The sequence below is a fragment of the Prinia subflava genome, chromosome Z, assembly GCF_021018805.1.
Source record: "Prinia subflava isolate CZ2003 ecotype Zambia chromosome Z, Cam_Psub_1.2, whole genome shotgun sequence".
Lineage (NCBI taxonomy): Eukaryota > Metazoa > Chordata > Aves > Passeriformes > Cisticolidae > Prinia > Prinia subflava.
In genome coordinates this window covers 33,575,811-33,596,431 of record NC_086283.1, presented here as the reverse complement: position 1 = coordinate 33,596,431, position 20,621 = coordinate 33,575,811, and the positions used below count along the sequence as shown (strand labels likewise).

Genomic DNA, 20,621 nt, shown 5'->3' with positions numbered 1-20,621 from the left:
GTTACTGGATCTGGAAGAGACAAATGAGGGATGAAATTATAGAAGTCTATATAACTGTGAGTGTAAGGGAAGGGTGAGCAGAAATCAATGGTTTGCTGCCACACTCAGAACAATGTGTGGGGAGTAACAGATAATTTAGCAGAATCCCGGGTTGAAAAGAAACAGAAAATAGGTGATTTTTTTTTATGCAGTGAGTAGTGTAACAGAACAAATTTTTGAAAGATGGTGAGATCTAAAATAAGCTGATATGTCAGCTCAAAGGCTACATGCATTCAAACAAGACTAGACAAGCCTATGAAAGAGAAATCCAGCAAAGACTGCTAAATGCATAGAGATCATATTGAGCACGTAAAGTTCCTGAGCAAAAAATATTAAAGACTGGAGAATATGCAGGAGGAAGAATTACATATGCTTCAAAGTAAGACAGTAGATTACTGGTCTGTGGTCTAACTGAGTACCTTTTTTTTTCTTGTGTTCTGATAGTCCAGTGGCCACAGAACTGAACTGAAAAATCATAGATGCAGGCTCAAATCTCTAAGTATATCTTTTCTTTTGGTGGCCCAGAAAGGAAAATGGATATTTGAATACCTGTAAATAAGAAGTAATCTAGCTAGGTTGTCCCCTATGTCATGCAAGTGCTGTAGGTCCTTGAAAATTAAAACATAACAGTCTGCCTTTTCATGCTGGCCCTATTTTATAGGAAAAGAGAACTTATCTCTAATTTAAAAGAAAAGCTTAAAGGACCTTGTTCCAGAATGAAGTTCACGAATATGAATCCTAAATGGAGACAAACACCTGAGCCTCACAGAGAAATAGCTCTTTAAAAATCCATTTACCTTACCCAATAGTTTAATATGGAGACTAGTGTGCCCCAGCTCTGTAAAAGAGATCCAGGCAGTGACCCCATGGGGTACAGAGGTCACTCCCAGGCCCAAGCACACTAATAGGACTTCCAGCAGTGACTGAATGCAGTTCTTATTTCATAATAGGTCTGAGGAATATTTAAAAGATGCTTGAAGAATCAGGGCCATCTGAGTATCATACATTTTTAGAAACAGAATGCCTGGAGCTTTTACTTCACTTGCAGTGATGGCCAAGTCCTCTTAAGTCTAATATGCTTGTCTTGGTTCCAGCCAGGAGAGGGTTAATTTTTGCAGTAGCCAGGAGGGGGTGGGAGGACCCTGAGGTTGTTTGATACCACATTATGTTATTGCCAGGGGCAGGGGAAAGGGATTCTTGCTTCTGAGGAGGAGGGATTCCCTCTGGTCAAGAAAACATGATAGATGAAATAGTCTGGTGTTGTTTATTGTCAGGGTCTTTTCACTGTAAATAACTTCTTCTTCTTCTTCTTCTTCTTCTTCTTCTTCTTCTTCTTCTTCTTCTTCTTCTTCTTCTTCTTCTTCTTCTTCTTCTTCTCCTTCTTCTTCTTCTTCTTCTTCTTCTTCTTCTTCTTCTTCTTCTTCTTCTTCTTCTCCTTCTTCTCCTTCTTCTTCTTCTTCTTCTTCTTCTTCTTCTTCTTCTTCTTCTTCTTCTTCTTCTTCTTCTTCTCCATCTTCTCCAACTTCTCCATCTTCTTCTTCTCCTTCCACCTTTTGTTGTAATTTTGTTGCTGTTACCGTTCATTTTATTTTATTGACATTTCCAGTAAGTTGTTCTTGTCTCAAACTTCGCCTTTTGTGCCTCCAATTGGAGCAGGGGAGGGGAATGGCAGTATGGTTTCTAAATTGGAGAATACCATTCCTAAGCCATGACAACACGAAAATTATTTTTTGTAACCTGTGGAACATTCAAATATATAAAATCCAAATTTGCACTTTAGAGTTTCTTTATAGAGTTATCACTGCACAAGTAACAAGATGCAGAGCAAAAAAGCAGAGAAGATGCAAGACGACAGTTTCTTTTCCAATGCCCACTCATAGCATGTAGTAGTAGACCAAATATAATACCCATGTTAAAGCCAAGAGACACCAGTTTAGTCATGTGTCCAATTAAGTTGGCTTTGTGTGGTGTAAAATTGAACCAGAAAATCCTGCAAATGAGAGTGAAATTTTTCCTAAAGACTTTCCCTTTGCAAGAAGCTAAGCATGCTGTTAGGCTCAAGAAAAAAGTGTTGGGACAAGCCCTGTGTGACATAACTGGACCTGGACCAGTCACTGCCTTCCCTCACCTTTGTGCATATGTGATAATGCTCCACTCCGCTTGAGCAGCTCCTACTTGCAGCTGGGTTCATCAAAGTGCTTCAGGTCCTGCTAGGAGGAGAACAGCTGCATACCCTGCATACAAAGCCTAGTGAACCTGGAAGCAGGAGTAGAGGGCTAGCACTGGAAGGGAAATGTAAGATGGGAACAGAGTCTTGCTTCGAGCCTCTGGGTCACAGAGACAGGTTAGGGGTCAGGAAATCAAAACAAGAAGAGACCTTGTTTATTGACCTTGATGCATTGACCTGCTAGTCAATGAATTATTTCAGCTATGCAGTCAAGTGGCTGTGCTGGGGCAGTACCACAATGTCTTGTCTGACTCACCTGCAACAACCATCAGTTTATACTCTCAGCTTGGAATAGTCCACCCTGGCATCCTGTGTGCCTGCCTCAGTTCAGGAATCTCCATACTTCTCTGTAACAAGGGACACCACAGATGTGTTCATATTTGATGTCACCAGACAGAATCCCTCCTTTACCTGATCATTTCATATTCAGAAATTAAAAGTGTAGAACACCTGATGTTTGTCTTTCCTTGACCTCAAGTACTAAGCAATTCAGAGTAGCTCTTGCTGGAAGAGTGGGAACTACAAAGTTTTTTAAAGAAACCCTGCTCCTTCTATCTTGTGACTCTGATGGGAAAAGAACTTCACTGTGTATTTAAACTCCTTCACAGAAAGGGGTTTAAATGAAGGTTCTTTCTTAACACCACATTTTGGCAACAGTTTAAATTTAAGGAATCACTTTGTTGGGCAAGTTCTAATGATGGCAAATCAGATAGATTTATATATTTATATAAAAATGAATTCTTTATTAAACAGACAAAAGATAACATGAAAAATTTTAATCAGAATTACTTATTCCACAGTATATAACTAAAATAACTACTAGTAGATTACAGCATGAAACAGTGCACTATATCAAGGTACCTATATTAAAGCTAGCAAAAGAAACAGTATTGATTAGGAGTCGAATGCAACTTACCACCAAAATGGTGACAATGGACACAAAATACCTTCACTTAACCCCTGGGGAATAACCAAAAAGTAGGTTCCTACTAGCAGGAGAAACTCCTTCCATTTCCAGGAAAATGTATACAAGATTTCTACTTTGTGAAGGTTTTATGTGGCTTTTATAGTGGTAAAGTGAGTGGCTGTCAGTCAGAAATTCAGCCTATCTTGCCAGATCTCACTTCAAGACTAAGATTTTATTGGCAGCTGGGAGATACCAGACCAGTGACCATGGCACCAAAGTCACTCAGTGATTATACAAGATTATAACCCATGAAATGCAAGACAGCTTGTCTTGTTTGAGTTATCTAATTGGCTAACAAACAACAGATAAGCTCTTGTGGGGGGTGAGATGTTCTGCTGCAGTAGCCCACTAGCTGGGATCTCACACCAGCACATGGAAGTAGCATCAGATTGCTGATACATATCAGATGAATTTATGGACTAAGTGAAAAAATATAAAGCAGTACAAGGCTGCAAGGTGTTTCTCTTGAATGCATTTATCAAAGCATGAATGGTGAATCTCCTGGAGACCTGAGGAAAGCTAAGTTGGACAAATTCACTTCACTGCAGTGGAAGAGTCTTCCTTTCTAATCACTGTATTGTATCTTGACCACGAAGACATGTGTAATATGATAAAAAAAGACTGCTCTATTTTTCGTGATCTGGCATGAAGCCACTGAAACAATCACTTTAGTAAACATTTATTCCATGTGAACAGGTCTCATCTATTTCATACCAGCGAAACCTCATGCTGATTTCAAAAGGAGCAGGGTCACATCATAACAGTATTTGAAAAGCAGATAAGCTGATTACTGCGGATATTATTTTGTCATCTTTGATACTCTGTGGTATCCATTAGTACAGCACTTTATAATCTGCAGTGCCATTACACGTCCAGCATCCGTGTGGGTGATGACATAGCAATTATCTTGATTTCAGAGCTGTCAGGCTGAAGTGCATAGAAATAGATATGTGTTGGTAAAAAAGGACTGACCCTACTAGGCCCTACTACCCACATATGGAATAGACAGCAGGAAAGATCTATGAATCTGGTGGCACCTCTCTGTGGTCATAAAGAGTTAAGTGGTCTTCACAAGCTGAATGGCATCTCTGTAAGTGAATTTCATGTCAACAGTCTTTGTGGCTGTTGAAAAGGATTTTGAAGTATGAATGGTGTCTTAGAAATGGACCTAGGTCAACAAAGATACTTCTGATCCTAATTCTATCATTCAAATAAGAGATCTACTTCTGAAAATAGTGCCTTATTCCCATTAAAGAATTATTTTAAATAAATTATTGATGAACTAATGTGCAAAGGTTAAAAATAAATAAACCAAAATAAATGCCAACAAAAGTCATCATCTCCCAAACCATAATTTGAAAGTCTTACTGAAAGTAATATAAAATCTTTGCCAGGTTCTGAGTTCTGACTCATTACTGAATATTGTCCTGGTAAAGTCCACGTTTGTTTCACTATTAGAAATTTTTGAGCTTTGGCGACACACCTTGATGCATGTTTTACATGTAGTCTCCCCTTTTTCTCTTCCCATTCTGTTAGCATGGTTTGGCACTTTCTAATACATTGAATGTCTTGCTGCAAGGAAAAGCACAGGTGCAAAGAAAGCATCATAGATGGATATTGTGAGATCTGCTAAAAGGTTTATTCTTGCTCCTGAGTACACATGGAGAAAAAGAAATCCAAAGCAAACCTTGTGCATTCTTATTTTGAAATTGTGTTTTAATTCAAAACTACTCCTAAAGAAAATACAGGTCAGGCTGTCTGTTCACTGAGTGTAAGAATATTTTCCCAAGAATATGGGAAAATAGAAAAATTCACTAATTAAAATATTTTAAGGACCATATTATGGCTGTATTTCTCTAGACTATATCCTCCTATATCCACAGTATTTGGCTGATATGATTTTATCAGGTTTCTTATAGGTTCACACCCAGAACATGGCGATGTTCTGTATGATGAATGATTACAGAACTGAACATCAAATTAATACAAGATAATATTGCAAATAGAACAAATATTTGTTAAACATTCTGGAGTAACCAAATGTAATATAGATAACTAAGGATGACTAAGCTGATATCCTTGGGATTCAAGGAGACCATCATCTTTAAAGCTTTTCTTCTGTGAATAAAATTCTATAGTCAGGGCTCATGAAGTATGTAAAACACATGTATGTATTTTTCAGTTATCTATTTATCCTATCTCTGGTTAACCCTGGTTTCCAAACCCAGACTGCTCTGTGCTTGTTATATTTCTCTATATACTTTCCACTACTATCAATGCAATCACTTTTGTCATCACTTCCGTAGCAACCAACAGACCACGTAACCCAAAAGTCTCTGTTCGCCTAGTCTACGCTCTGTGCCACTGACAGTAGCTGCTAGATCACACTCAGGGAAGGCAGAACAAATACATGAACACCTACCAGCAAGGTATTATTCTAGGTTCTCCTTGGGATGCATTAGTTGTGTTCAGTAGCATTGCATTGCCCTCATGTGAATGCAAGACACAAAACTTACCTCACTGTGATGGTTCCACTCACAGACCAACTGGCTGTGTTTGTATTAAAAATTATTTCACTTGTGTACAGCTGTCAAAGCAGGAAAGAAAAAACAAAGCAAACCGAAACAATGGCAAAAACAACAGCATTAAAACAGCAAGACCACAACCAGATTATCTAGTTAGCTGTAAAGAATGTTATAAATTCACTTGGATTCTTGATAACTATTGCTGGGGTGAAAGGTTTTTTCTGGGATGTAATCTGAGCTGTAATTGTCCAGTAAAATCCAGTAAAATTTTCCTTATGTCTGACAGCCCTAAAATTGCAATGTTTTATCTGTTCATCATCTTGGAGCAGTTATTATAGAATGGGAATGTGGGGTGAAGGACTCAATTATTGCCTAATAAATATTTCATAAGTATAATTGCTTTTATAAAATAGCAGTTCATATAAGTAATCACATGAGTGAAAATTTAACTGCTTCTCATGTAAACTGCTCTCATTGTGGAATTACATCCTGTACTTGCAATAACATTAATGTGTTGTGTTAGAGAAGCTGGTAGAACTAGAAACAGACTGGTACCTAAATGATAATGAGTAGAATGAGATTCCTTGAAGCTACCAGTTCATTTCTTAGCAGTGATTACTTGTTTGTCTATTGAAGACTGATGCTAGCAATACAGTGGCTGCTGCACTTTTAATTTGTTGTGCTTGTGCCTTCAAAACTCACAGACTCACAGGAAAAGCCTGTATTTCCCAGGAATGTGAGACTTGCTGTAGGGAGCTGAGTCACACTCTTCCCTCTCCTCTCCTCTCCTCTCCTCTCCTCTCCTCTCCTCTCCTCTCCGAACCTCTCCGAACCTCTCCGAACCTCTCCGAACCTCTCTGAACCTCTCCTCTCCGAACCTCTCTGAACCTCTCCGAACCTCTCCTCTCTGAACCTCTCCTCTCCTCTCTGAACCTCTCCTCTCTGAACCTCTCCTCTCCTCTCTGAACCTCTCCTCTCTGAACCTCTCCTCTCCTCTCTGAACCTCTCCAAACCTCTCCGACCTCTCCGAACCTCTCTTCTCCGAAACTCAACTCTCCTCTCCTCTCCTCTCCAAACCTCTCCGAACCTCTCTTCTCCTCTCCTCTCCTCTCCTCTCCTCTCCTCTCCTCTCCTCTCCTCTCCTCTCCTCTCCTCTCCTCTCCTCTCCTCTCCTCTCCTCTCCTCTCCTCTCCTCTCCTCTCCTCTCCTCTCCGAACCTCTCCTCTCCGAACCTCTCCTCTCCTCTCCGAACCTCTCCTCTCCTCTCCTCTCCTCTCCTCTCCTCTCCGAACCTCTCCTCTCCTCTCCGAACCTCTCCTCTCTGAACCTTTCCTCTCCGAACCTCTCTGAAACTTTCCTCTCCAAACCGAACCTCTCCAAACCGAACCTCTCTGAACCTCTCTGAACCTCTCCTCTCCAAACCTCTCCCCTCCTCTCACCATTTTCTGCTGCTCATCAAGACAGGGTAGTTAGATTTCAGTATTTTACCAGCAAAACTTCTGAACATTAGGTAACAAGACATTATTGCTGTCCAATATTCTATTCCTTGGTAAAAATCTTCCCTTCTGTGCAAATAAGAGTGGTTATGATGTTGTTAGTTCCAAGTCACTTGTCCTGCTAAAAAAATAACTAGCAGTAGTAGAAGATAATATTTACCTCATCAGAAATCCTGACAATGGTTTGTGTGCCTGTTAACTATGACAGTGTGCTTAGTAATATTTGAGCATGAATTGCACTCTCTGGAAGAGAGTAAGAGACCTGTGACCGAAAAGAGTGTGGAAATTGTGCCATTTGCTGTCTTTTGCCTCTCTGATCATTTTTCAATGTCTACAGCAGTGGGGAAAACCAGAATTATAACTGATCAAAGATAAGTACATAAACTTGCTGCTTTTAGTACTTCTTCAGCAGAAAGTGGAAGTCCCAGCCTAGGGATTACAAACAGAGAACATAATTATAGAAGTTTATTATGTTTTTTCTTATGTACAGGCAATTTTATAATGTAAAATTTTCAGACTCTATAAATCCTTTAGAAGACACATTTTAGAATTCAGAAAATTGAAGTGGTTAGAAGCCACTGGCATAAATCTGCACACAATTCCCTAAAAATTAAAAATATTTTAAAATGTGATAGATCAATGGTCTAGAAGAGACATAGTAAAGTTTAAATTGTTAGATTAAAAAATACTGAATCTTTCATTCTTTTATTACCTCTTAATATTTTAATCTACTTTTTTATTTATATATTATGATAGCAGCTGAAAACATCATTTCAATCCTTAAACTTTCAACGCAGACTACTCAAAGCACAACCACAGTAATGGAGAAATCTTGTTGCGTCTACTGTTGTTGCAGACTGTATTTAGTTTGATCAGTGTTTCTCCTCCTTGCAGTTTGCATGAACATTTATCTCAATATTATATATATTCCACAAAATAGCTGATCTATTTTTTCTACAAATCTGAGCTAAAAATCAATCAGAGAACAAAGAAACTATCTCCTTAGATCCACATAGGACTAGGTAGTGCAAATCAGGGGCAAACATCAGGAAAACAAATATAAAAGTGCCTCTCTTCTGTGGCACATTGCCTGCTTTCTTTACTTCACTTAGCTCTGCATTTAACTGTGATGATCCTGCTTGTGGCACAACTGGGGACAGCATCATATGGCATGAGCTATAGGTATTATTCATTCATAATAACCTAATTAGAAGCTTTGAAAGCAAAGAGGGAGTAATTCATGGTAACATTTATGTAATAAGTCTCCTGTCACTGGCATGACACACACCCAAACACCCCTCTGTATTACACAGCTAATGCCCCTGGTTTAACCCACTGGAGCAGTTTCATGAGTGCATAGTTGTGGGGTTTTTTGTTTGGTTGGTTCTTTTGCAAAACCTCTCTTAGCAGGATTTTGAAGCAACTGAGGTGGTGTATGTTGCCTTGGGGATTTGAGACATATATGCTTCCAGCTGGTTTGTTGACCTATTAGCCGAACATCACTGCTTTGTAGAAATTTACCTGTTTAATTCCTCTCTTTCTAAAGGGTAGAGAACATGGCCATGCGACTGGAAGAAGTAAATGAAAGAGAACACTGCATGAAGGCCTCTCTGCAGACCGTTGACATCAGGCTTGCTCAGCTGGAAGACATGATGGGACGAATGGTGACTGCCTTAGAAAAAATGACTGGCATTGAGAGAGGCGAGACAACTAAGATACGATCCAGGACCTCCTCTGACTGTACTGATGCAGCCTACATTGTGAGGCAGAGTAGCTTCAACAGTCAGGAAGGAAATGCCTACAAGCTTCAAGAGAGCATTGATCCCACAGGAGAGGAGTCCATGTCCCCAACGTCACCTACGATCACACCCCGCATGCGAAGCCACTCCTTCTATGCAACAAACATGAAGGACAAGTGTGGGTTGGAAAAGTTGGAAAGCATTTTTAAGGAAAGATCTCCAAGCCTACATCGGGCAATCAGTTCCCACTCAATAGCAAAAGAAGGAAAGGCTCCTTTACCCCCTACCAGCACTTTGTCAATTGCCCCGGACTCCAGAAGACCTTCATCTTGTATAGACATCTATGTTTCTGCCATGGATGAAATGCATTCTGACACAGAACCTCTCGAGAGCTCCATAAATATTCTTGGTCCCGAAGATGCAGCTCTGCCAACTCACATAGCCTCTTCCCTTTTAACTAATAGTGCATACATCAGGAGTACAGCTGGTGAAAAGATCTCTGGCAGAAGTCTTGATTATGAGGAAACCTCTGGGATAGAAACAAGAGCATTTTCTTCAGACTATTCACAAATCACAGACTGCCAAATCCCATGGGATTCAGACCCTCCCTTGTATCATACTTTAGAGCGATCTAAAAGCAGTCGTTACCTGGCTACAACTCCGTTTATTCTGGAGGAAACACCAATTGTGAAATCTCACAGCTTCATGTTCTCTCCTTCTCGAAGCTACTTCAGCAGCCTTGGCGTCCCGGTCAAAACAGCAGAGTACACAAGTATTACAGATTGCATAGACACGAGGTGTGTGAGTGCTCCCCAGGCCATTGCAGAGAGGGCCAGTTTCCCTGGAAGTCTCAGGGGCAAAGTGGAAGACTTGGGATGCTGCCACCCAGAGAGAGAAGCTGAACTAACCCACCCAAGCTCTGACCATGAGGATATTGAGGTCAAAGACAAAAAGGGAATCGCCTTATCTCCTCAAGACAGCAGTGCTACAACTCTGCCCAACAGCATCCCACTCCCAAAAATAGAGCGAGCCAACAGCTACTCTGCAGAAGAGTCCAATGTATTATATGCACAGCACACACGAAAGAGCTATTCCATCAGTGACAAACTTGACAGACACCGAAACACAGCAGGCCTGCGGAACCCCTTGGAGAGGACTAAGTCCTCAAGGCCAGAGAGCAGTGGGGATAACCTGTCCACGAGGAGACTGTCAAGAACAGGAGCCTTCTGCAGCTTTGAAAGCAAGCACAGTTAGGCTTGTACAAAGCTCACCAGCAGTCTGAGGATCATCTGCTCTTCAGTCTACTTTTCTTAGCAGAATTTTAAAAAAACCTTCACATCACCCCATGTCAAGTCCGATTGGCATTAGCCACTGGTCAAGGAAGTACATTTTGCATCTCAGCATCACCACTGAGGTACTGCATCTTGACCTTTGACATTTGCACTTATGAAAAAAGGGAGGGATGAAAGCTTTACAAAACCTTCAGTAAACAAGCCCCCTTAGTGAAGTCAGAAGAAATAAATTAATAGGTCCAGATATCTGTCTTTTATTAGAGGGCATTCAAGTTTTTAAGATGCAGGAATTAACTGGCAAAAAAGAGGTATACAAATTAGATGTTCTGGACTTCAATCACAACTTCTTTCTCATCTATGTAACCATTGTGATGACTGGTGAAAAGCATTTGTTATTTCTGTAGGAACTGGCAGCAAACCTAAAGTCTCCCAAGTCCCTTGCATCCCACATTTGTGGAAATGAAGAAAGATGAACACAATAACAACTATAAATGTTCACTTGTCTCCTTTTTTATCAACTTCTAGTGCCACAGAAAGTCTGTATTTTCAAGAGTGGAAAGGGAAATGAAATGCCTTTTTTACTGCAACTTAAATGGAAGAAGAGTTTATGTTAAAATGTCAGGTGATTTCCTGTATAAAACAGGCATTTTAGATTCTAGCACAGGTGAGCAAGCTCAGGATGAATGTAATTAAGTGGAATAGTATATATTTATTTTTTTACCACATTTGTCATCAGTACGTTGTCTCACTTAATCAAAGGATGTGATGAAACAATAAGAATTGGATGATCAGAGCAGAGTGTAGTAATAGTGCCCAGTTCTCACTGCTCAGTTGAATTATATATGTAAATTGAGGAGATTTAACCACCATGCTGCTACCAGGTTCTTCTTGCTGTTTCGTTTGAGCTGCCGATTCTTCACATCACCTAAAAATGTACATTTTTATTTTTCCTAATGTGAACATAGCTGTATTCAGACTTTTAAAATTATACAGGATCTATCAAGAAATCTGAATTCAAATTCATGTAATTAGACTGAAGTTGCTTAAAGGGAAGTATTTTTGGCAGAGGACTGGAAAACACCAGAATCTCTATATGCTTCTAAGGTAAGTAAAAGAACCAAAGTGGAATTGCAAGTGTCTGTAAGAAGCAAAAGCCATCAGTTGTGACTAGGCATCCACCATGCATCAGCATATCACACAACGAGCACTTTTAGTAGGAGAAGGTGTGTCTGCAAGGTAGTGCAGTTTCGGGTTTTGGTCAAAGACAGTTGTAACTGCACTGACCGCACCCACATCCCAAGGGTCTACATTGTCAACCAGAGTTTCAGACTTCTCATGAGATGTTGTCCAGTGGTCACAGGTGGAAGGGTATACAGAAGACTGGAAAAGGGTGGAGAAGCATAAACTGCAACTGGAAAAACAATTCGCATTCCTTTATGATGGCACAACTTTTAAGCTTTTAAAAAGTTGACAGTAGTGCTATTACAAGTTAAAATATCTCAACCGTTACCAATATTTGTGTAGAACCAGCTCCTTTTTGTTATTAAAAATGAGTGGGGTACATATTTCACATTATTTAAATGTGAATTATCTTTCAAAGGCAGCTTTGAGAATAAAAGTTGATGTTTTCTCACTGAGTCCTCACCCTGGGAGACTCTGAGCACCAACTGAGAGTAAATTCCAAAAGACAATTAATCCAGACAGGAAAATAATCATCAGCCTCAAGAAAAGACACAAAGAAGGTGAAAACATTTAATTAACAAGTCACTGCATTGGAAAGTTCAGGAAACACGGAAATGCAGCAAGGGGATGTTAAGAACAATGTGTTTCACACTTCCTGCACCAACGTGTTCCTTGCTTTCTTCTGTTTGATCAGGCTTTCAGTGGACTAAACTCCACCAAGACACCAGGTTTATGCAATTGCCTTGCAGCCCATGTGCAGCATTACAGTCACATGGGGATACCAAGAAAGGTCAGAAACCTTTCTGTGCATTATGAAGCACGCTTGTGGAAGGCTGATTGTTGAACAATAGCAAAATGCCCAAGGGCAAAGGAACTTGTGTTTAACAATATGCTTCAAATGTGCCAACCTTCTGTTAGCAGCCTTTCTTAAGGCTTCTCCAAATCTATCTATCTATGGAGAGTAGAGGGGGATATTCTTACTTTGTTTTCTTTGTTACTTTTATGAATGTCTGCTAAAACTATTGTTGACTCTTTCATCTTCATCATATTACTGGTCTACTCAAGAGGAATTTCAGATTCATTAGAAATTCCTCAACAATGTTTAGTGAATTAGTTCAAGGCATAGGGCTCTCCTCTGGGGTAGATTCTGGTTTGTTTGTCAGGGTAAAGAAATTTGCCAAGCCCAGAAGCTGTATAAATGTTTAGGATACAGCACCTTATTGATCTGGAGCACACATTCCAGGTAAAATGAAACAGAACACTTTATTTACCTCTTAAAATTTGCCATTATATATAAAATGTAAATTCAGATGTTAAAAGTGTGATTGCAAGATGTCAGAACACTACTTTCCCTGAATGTTTCCCATTTATTCTACAACGTGGTGTCTATAGAATATATTATGATGGATGTTAGATTATTTTATTTTCACATTGCATCAAACTGCTCTTTTTGAATTTGATGATAAAAACACCCATTTCTTGCAATGGGACCAGACTTCCCATTCTCGATATTACGACCTTTTAGTGAGATAGAAGTCTCATCATCCATCATCATGTAGCTATAGCATGTGCCATATGATGTATTCTGTATCAAAGGATAGCTTATGAAATAGACACATATATAGTTGTGACATGTGGTAATATTAGTGAACGTTACAGGACAGTTATAATATCTCATTACATGGTCTTGTTTGTAAATCTGTAACATTCAATAAAATAGCACATGTTGCATCAAACATTAAGTTCCACTATCCAATTATTATCTTACATATGGAAAATGCATTTCCGGTCACAGTGTGTAAGTTTGGTATGTTTCACACATTTCTTTGTATAGCTCCACTTAAATGTCTGTATGAGCTGATGTATAAACCTCTAATGAGCCACTGTGGGCTGTGACAGATGAGTTGTGATGGTGTGAAAGATGAACTGGCATGTTATGCAAAATATTATAAGATAAATGAACTTTAATCATATTTTAAAACTCAACTGAGCTTAGCTGTTTGTTTACATATGCTGGTTGACTGAGGAAGCAGTGTGCAGTATTTTATAAATATTTTCCTATAGTAATCCATTTTGTTGTTTCCTGTTTAAGTGATTCTATTCTACAGTTGGGGTATACACTTGTCTTAGGTATTGTATTATAGCACATTATTCTTTCACAATAACAGTGTGATATGACTGAAGTAGTTTCTCTTCCTTACAGTCCAGTCATTTTTATGTGAAAGAAAATGCATGCATTGTTCCATGAGTTTCTTCAGACTGCTAGGAGACTTAACATTTTGCTATTGCCTGCCTGTAAAGATGAATCCAGTTAGGAATGAATTCAAACTTTTGGATGTTTACATTATTTCCATTATTTTTGATCTTTAGCAAAGTAAGTGATTTTTAAATTATTTTTAAAAGACAATTGTATTTTATGAAATTTGAACACAAAATGCGAACCTACAGCAGTGCTCAGACATTTGGCTCTCTCTTTTTTTCGGAAGAGATCAGGTGCTACACTATTTTCTTAGCACAAGTGCCAGATAACAAATGGCAGTGAGGGGATAATTTGAAAATATAATGAAAAACCAAACATCCATTCATCTACATACGGAAATCCCTCTGGGTTCCAGACATAGATTTTTTTTTTCCCATTTATAGATTTTTTGATAAAAAAACCCAATGAAACTGATTTGTCCATTTTGCAGAAAGGATAGCCTTTTGTCAGGGGATAAATATCTTAGTTAGGTATATTTTTTGTATGAGAAGAAAATGATTTGTTTCTTAGAAACTGTCAGTGCATGGAAAATGCAACTGCATGAATAATTGCTCAAAAAAAAAAAAAAGTGCTGGTAGCAGCACACAGCCTTAGTCCGATGACTGCAGTGGGTGCAAGCCAGTATCTGTCCTGAGAGCAGAAACAATCAAAGGTATTAGAGTGAGCTAGTGAAACAAAATTCTCTGTAAATTCATGGTGCAGGTTCCAGAGACAAGCATAAATGTCTTGTTATGTTGCTCAGGTTAAACACTGAAGAGGATCTGATAATCACCCGAAGGGAAAGTGGGAGCTGGTTTTTCCTGGATTTCCCTTGGAATGCTTAAGTAGTTGTAATGTCTTCCCCTGCTTAAAAATGATAATATATTTGCATTTTTGCACAAATACGCGTGATTGGTTCAACAAAGGCCACATTTTCAGTTCTGTTGAGAAGTACTAGGTAGAGATCATCTTCAAAAAAAAAAAAAAGGGTAAGATTCCTAGCATGAATTTTCCCTTCAACCACCTTAGATAAAATCACAGTCCAAACTGGGATGAGAAGTGACACACTGGGGGTAACTGCTTACCTAGTGAAACCCTTCCCTTTCACTGTCCTTGCCACACTCTGGCATAGGAGCAGTAGTATTGGATGCAGAGGGACTTTGTTTCTGCACCCTGCTTTATAGCCAGTCATACAGTAAACACTACAGGTCACACAGGTGTCTCTTCTCCATGATTGACTACAATTACAGTGGTGCAAATCTGCAGAAAATCCACTGATTTCAGTGGTATACTCTAACTTCTGTCAGGAGATGGATTTATTCTGCATTTCTAACTCAATATTACTTTGAGTCAAGGCATGAATTACACTATATCATCTTCAAATTGGGAGTCTAATGATGGAGCCATTGAGCCAGTCTGGTTGTGAAACAGTCTGCAACCTTTTAATTTTTGCTGTATGCTTTCAGATCATTCATAGAGCTACACAATACTTATTTCACATGGCTCATAGGTAAAAATATTTGATTATTAAATTGCTGCTGTTTCTGCTGCAGGGAAGTGATAACTTTTGTTTATTTTAGTATTTGGGAGGGAGGGGGAAGGGACAGAAGAGGGAATTGGATGTGAAATACAGTTTTATGCCAGCACAAGAGAAAATTGTATTAAAGTGATATCTTTTTTCCACCACTGCAGTTGTACAGGACGAGAGTCTATTTGCTGCTACTTCTGTCTGGAACAGTGTTTGCAATATTCTATACTAATACCTATTTAGTCATTTATTATTTGGGCTATCATATGTAAATGTATAACAATCATTTATAAAGGGATAAAAATTACTAAAATGTTATTTTAAACAAATTCCTACTAATACAAAGCTTTTCAAGTATCATTTGTCTAAATATACATAACTAGGGAAAATGGTCCTTTCCAAAGGTCTACTGGATTCACAGTGCACTTTTAGACTGTGTTTAGATGCGTAATAAAAAGCAGAAGTTGGCAATTACTACAGTAGAACTTTCTGGAATTTCTGTAACAATTGTTTTGCAATAAAAAAAAAAAAAAGAGATGTAGATCAAAACATCTGTTCTTGCTGGAGCATTTATTTATGGTCATTTGCTTTCAAGGCAGTAAAGCAGTGATGCAATGATAGTTGCTTTTCTCTTGAGATCTCTCACTGTTCTAACTTTACAGATGTAAAGGAAACCAAAACATTTACTATGTTGTGCACAGGCCTTTTTAATGTTGCAATTTATTTCACACTCTGAGATCAGGTTTCATTCAATGTCCCTTAGTCTGGCCAATATTGGAATCATGACAGAACTATGGTTTATTTAAAAAGAGGGAGTAATTTCTTTGCTTTGTCACTACCATTCCAGCAAAGGGGGAACAAAAGCATCAATTGCAGCACCTCTACAAATTGCATCCACATAGACTGGAAGAAGTGTGCTCCTTTGCATGGCAACTGGATGGTATTGCCGGCTCCTGTAGCCAGAGAAGCTTCATGAAAAACAAAGGACACCAAGTAATCCACTAGTAGCTATGACCAACTCTGAACTGGCATCTCACCTTACTCACAAAAGAAATCATTGTCTCCCTCTTTATGCAGCTACAGCCAGCTCTGATACTTCCTCACAAAAATGCTGAAAAAACACTACTGACACAAAATCTGCTGAGGTCAGAATCTTCTGCCTCCACAAATAAGCCTTCACTGAGATAATGAGGGAGTTACTCCGGGATGGGACGGTAGAGTCGGCGACAAAGTATCTCTATAAGCAAAGTAGCATGGGTAGCAGGTGGTTTATTGTGAGGGCCTTGCTTGTCGCTGCTAGGCACAGCTAATGCAGGCCAGGAGAGCAGGAACAGAGGGGGAAAGAGAGGGAAAGGAGAAGAGGAGAAAAAGAGAGGAGGGCAAAAGAGAAGAGGGGATAAGAGCAGGGAAAAGGGAAGAGGCGATAAGAGAAGGAGGTTCTGAATACTGTACAATAAATATCTTTCCAAGTTGAATAGTATGAGTTGGACCAACCAATCTAATACAAGATAACAACATTTACATACAGCCAATAGAAATGTCCCATTACCTAAGGCAAGCAGAAGAGGATTGTTTAATCAAGGGAGCTGGCCCTCATCTTGGCACATCATTATTCGCTAGCTGATGGCCCTGTACCCCACGCCCTAAATCTCAAAGCTTGCTTTCATTTCTATCTTGCTTGTTGAACTCATACTCCCAGAATCTAAACCATCATATTTACAAGGCCTTTCTACCTCATCCTTCCCAACAAGATAACACGTCTTAGCCAAATGAGAAAGAAGCACAGGAAAACAAACATTCAGTTGAATCAGAAAGATACCAGATACTCAAAACAGTTCTGCACACATCTGTAGTATTTCAGGGGATAAATGGTTTGGAGAGCTAGTCTTTATTTCAGGTATCTGAGAAGGAGATGCTAAACTTCTTAATCAGATTTTATTTCATTCTTTCTCAGGACTGCTATTCAGTGAAGACTGGGAGCTTTGAAGTTTGGGTGCCTTTTGGTGAGTGTCTACAAGGGCATTCTTTGTCTTTGCTCCAGTCTTATCTGAGGAGTGATTGCTGCCCTGTTGGAAGAAATGGATAAAGTTTCAGAAAACGTATCCTGGTGCTTAGTTCCCCATGGATCATTTTCTCCCTGAAACATTTTGGCTTTCTAACCAGATCAGATTGCCTGCATTCCCACCCCAGTTCAGCTAAGTCAGAGAGGATCAGCAGCCACAGTGGGAAGTACACAGAAATGCAGGACATTGTCTTTCCTTGCTATGTAGTCACAAATAGGGACTATATTACTACTGCAGTAATTTAAATATTTATCTGAAATTTTGTGTACTTATTTAGATTCCTAATAAGCCTAGAAAATAAACTAGGCCTACCTTATATTATGTTAGGATTATGCTAGGATCATAGTCCGTCTCTTATAAAATGTCCGAATATTTTCAGACAACACAGCATCATGGACATTTACAGCAAAACAAGTTCCCATAATAGTAGCTGATCCTACTCACCTCAGAGCAACTCCAAAGACTAGGAGTGCAGTCCTAGCCATAGGATAAATTAAGCTGTCTTATGCAACTATATAACGCATGCTTTGGTTTCACTGCACCAGCATCACAGATCAGTGTAAGCCATCCCCTTGGGGGATGGATGGATGGATGGATGGATGGATGGATCCACTGGTTCTATTATCTTCAGTTTATCATGCTGGCAGGAAAAAATGCCACAGCAGATCAAGATATTTTTAGCTTTGGAAGAAGTTGCACAAAATATATATATATTAAAATATGTTAATCAAGAGAGGATGAATACTGACACAATTTGCTGTTCTGTGGAAGCTTAACACTGGAATTCAATTTACCATTTTCCAAATTTTCTATTAAAACGTAATACAAAATAATGCACAGTCTGCATTATTTGTTAAACTGCTCTGAAAATGTACAAGAAAGGGCCAACAATTTCATCTTGTCTCTACTAAGAGGGAAGCATTTAATAACTGCTCTCTTCTGTTCTGGTGGAAACAAAATATTTTTATGTCTTAGTAAAAGAAATAATTTTTAAATACTTATATGTTTTAATAGAAGTTATGATCTCAGGTGATTGGGAGAAACCACTTACTCTTTACCATGGATGCTCAGTACAGGGAATAGCAACACATTGCATCCAGGGAAGATGGGCCAAATGTGGTGCCACATATTCTCTGGTTCCCAAACCTCTATGTGTATGGAACTCCCCTCCCTTAAAGATGCATTCAGAGCTGGTCTCTGTTGGGAAGGATGAAGTAGAAAGACCTTGCAAATATGGTGGTTTAGATTCTGGGAGTCTGAGTTCAACAAGCAAGATAGAAATGAAAGCATGCTTTGAGATTTAGGGTGTGGGGTGCAGGGCCATCAGCTTGTGAACAACGACCTGCTAAGCTGAGGGCCAGCCCCCTTGATTAAACAATATACTCCTGCTAAGCTGAGGGCCAGATCGTTTGATTAAACAATCCCCTTCTGCTTGCCTTGGGTGGTGGGACATTTCTATTGGCTGTATATGTTGTCATCTTGTATTAGATTGGTTGGTCCAACTCATACTCTTCAACTTAGAAAGATATTTAATGTAAAGGACTCGGGGCTCTCTCGGCTCGGTTCGCTGTTCCTGCTCTCCTGGCCTGCTTTAGCTGTGCTCAGCAGCTGCAAGCAAGGCCTTCACAATAAACCACGTGTTACCCCTGCACATTGCTTATAGAGATACTTTGTCGCCGATTCTACCTTCACGGAAACTCTCCTTCAGGTCTCTGTGCCTCCAAATGTAACTTTAAGGACAGGACAACAGGATAGTGCACAGGAACCAGAATGTCTCTATCATACTGACTCGTAGAGATCGTAGGGTTCCAGATACATTTTAGTAGTGTGGCACATTAAGTACTGCCATCTCTGAATTTCAGTAACTGCCAGACTTGGAAGAGATGTGTCAGTGAGCTGTACCCAAACCAAAAGATACTTAAGCAGAGTCTGTCGGAAGCTGGTTGGAGGGATACTGGAAAACCTGTGAGGGATACTGGAAAACGTGTGTTACACAAGGTAAGGGAAAAATACATTAATTCAAATGCTTATCCTTAGCTATCTGCTCTCCCTCAGAGGCAAGAGTGAGGCTCAGCTCCTCAGGAAGCAGTGCAGGGGCTGCTCTCCTTGCTCAGACTCTGCCGCAGCCCGAGCCGCTCCTGCGCTCCTCGGCACGCTCCAGGACAGTGTGTGCTATCCTCATGCCGGTCTGCTGACACAATTTTGCCATTTTCAGCAAAGTGAGTGGCTGCTGGATGTCACTGTTTGATCTCCGAGAGACAGACACACGGACATTTTTCTGTCTCGAAATAGAGGAACTTGCCTCCTTAAGGACAAAACCAAGAGAAACAAACCAAATCAATGCAACCAGAAAGACTGAGCTCAGTGGCGCACCCGGGGACAGCTCTTTGTGGCATTCCGTCCTGGAGGAACAGGTGATCCAGGAGCACCGGGAGACACGCAGAGCTCCTGCTGTAGGAGAGGTGACACTGCAAGGCTGGCATTGCTGGCTGAAGCACGGGGAACCTCGGCTGAGGCACCTGATCAGTTTCAGGGCTGTGAACTTTGTACCCTTAGTACACTTCGAGAAGCAATGGGGACTTCTCTACATCTGCAGCGCTGGGAGATGGTAGATCATTTTGGCACTGGCCATGCAAGGTAAAAGCACAACATTGCTCCAGCCAGTCTTTCTCAGATTATCTCCTCTAACAGAAATCTGTGTGGCAGACACTCACATTTCCACCTGGCTGGTCATTTTCCCTTCTTGAAAGCTGCAGTTGCAGAGCACTCCAAGTTTGGAGGCGCCGGGTTGAAGCAGGTGGTGCAACCTGGATTTGTTGCTCTGGCCTGTGAGGTGTAAAAATTTCACACAACCCTACACCACTCAAGCCACAACACCTTCCCCTGAAAAGGCCTGCCCTGACGGTTAAGCCAGGCCAGGGCACAGAAAGGCTGGATAGAGGAAGCTTGTCTGTATGAAAATATTTTTCAACTCAAGGGACTTCCAGACATCTGTTGAGAGAGGGAGCAACAGGAAAGGCTATCGTGACCATGTGCTGAGCACCTGGCATCTCTCTTGCACAGGGGCGTGCTGGGGAACCCTGTCCTTGGGGCTTGTTATTCAGAAGACATCCTTGAAGAACAACGAGATACGATAACTGTGTCCTTCTCATTTTCTGAATTTCTGGCTCTGTTTTGTTGTGTGCCATAAGGCTGAGCACTCAACTGGTATGGAAGTCAGTGGGAGCTGCCTTCTGAGCCACTCAGCAGGACTACAAAGATGTCATGAGCTTATGCAAGGAGAACATGAGAAGGGACAAATCCCAAGTAGAACTGGAAGCTGAG

The 20,621-nt window shown here is 40.1% G+C and overlaps 1 protein-coding gene across 4 annotated transcripts in view; it reads left to right on the top strand.

Annotated features, from left to right (window-relative positions):
- The window catches only part of TRPM3 (transient receptor potential cation channel subfamily M member 3), a 405,277-nt gene extending 389,805 nt beyond the window's left edge, over positions 1-15,472 (top strand). For all 4 annotated transcript variants that reach the window (XM_063423113.1, XM_063423115.1, XM_063423111.1 and 1 more), the window contains one exon: positions 8,801-15,472. In XM_063423113.1, coding sequence (XP_063279183.1) covers positions 8,801-10,247 — 1,447 coding nt within the window. In that variant the 3' untranslated portion in view covers positions 10,248-15,472. The remainder of the gene's footprint in view (positions 1-8,800) is intronic.
- Positions 15,473-20,621: the final 5,149 nt, after the last annotated feature.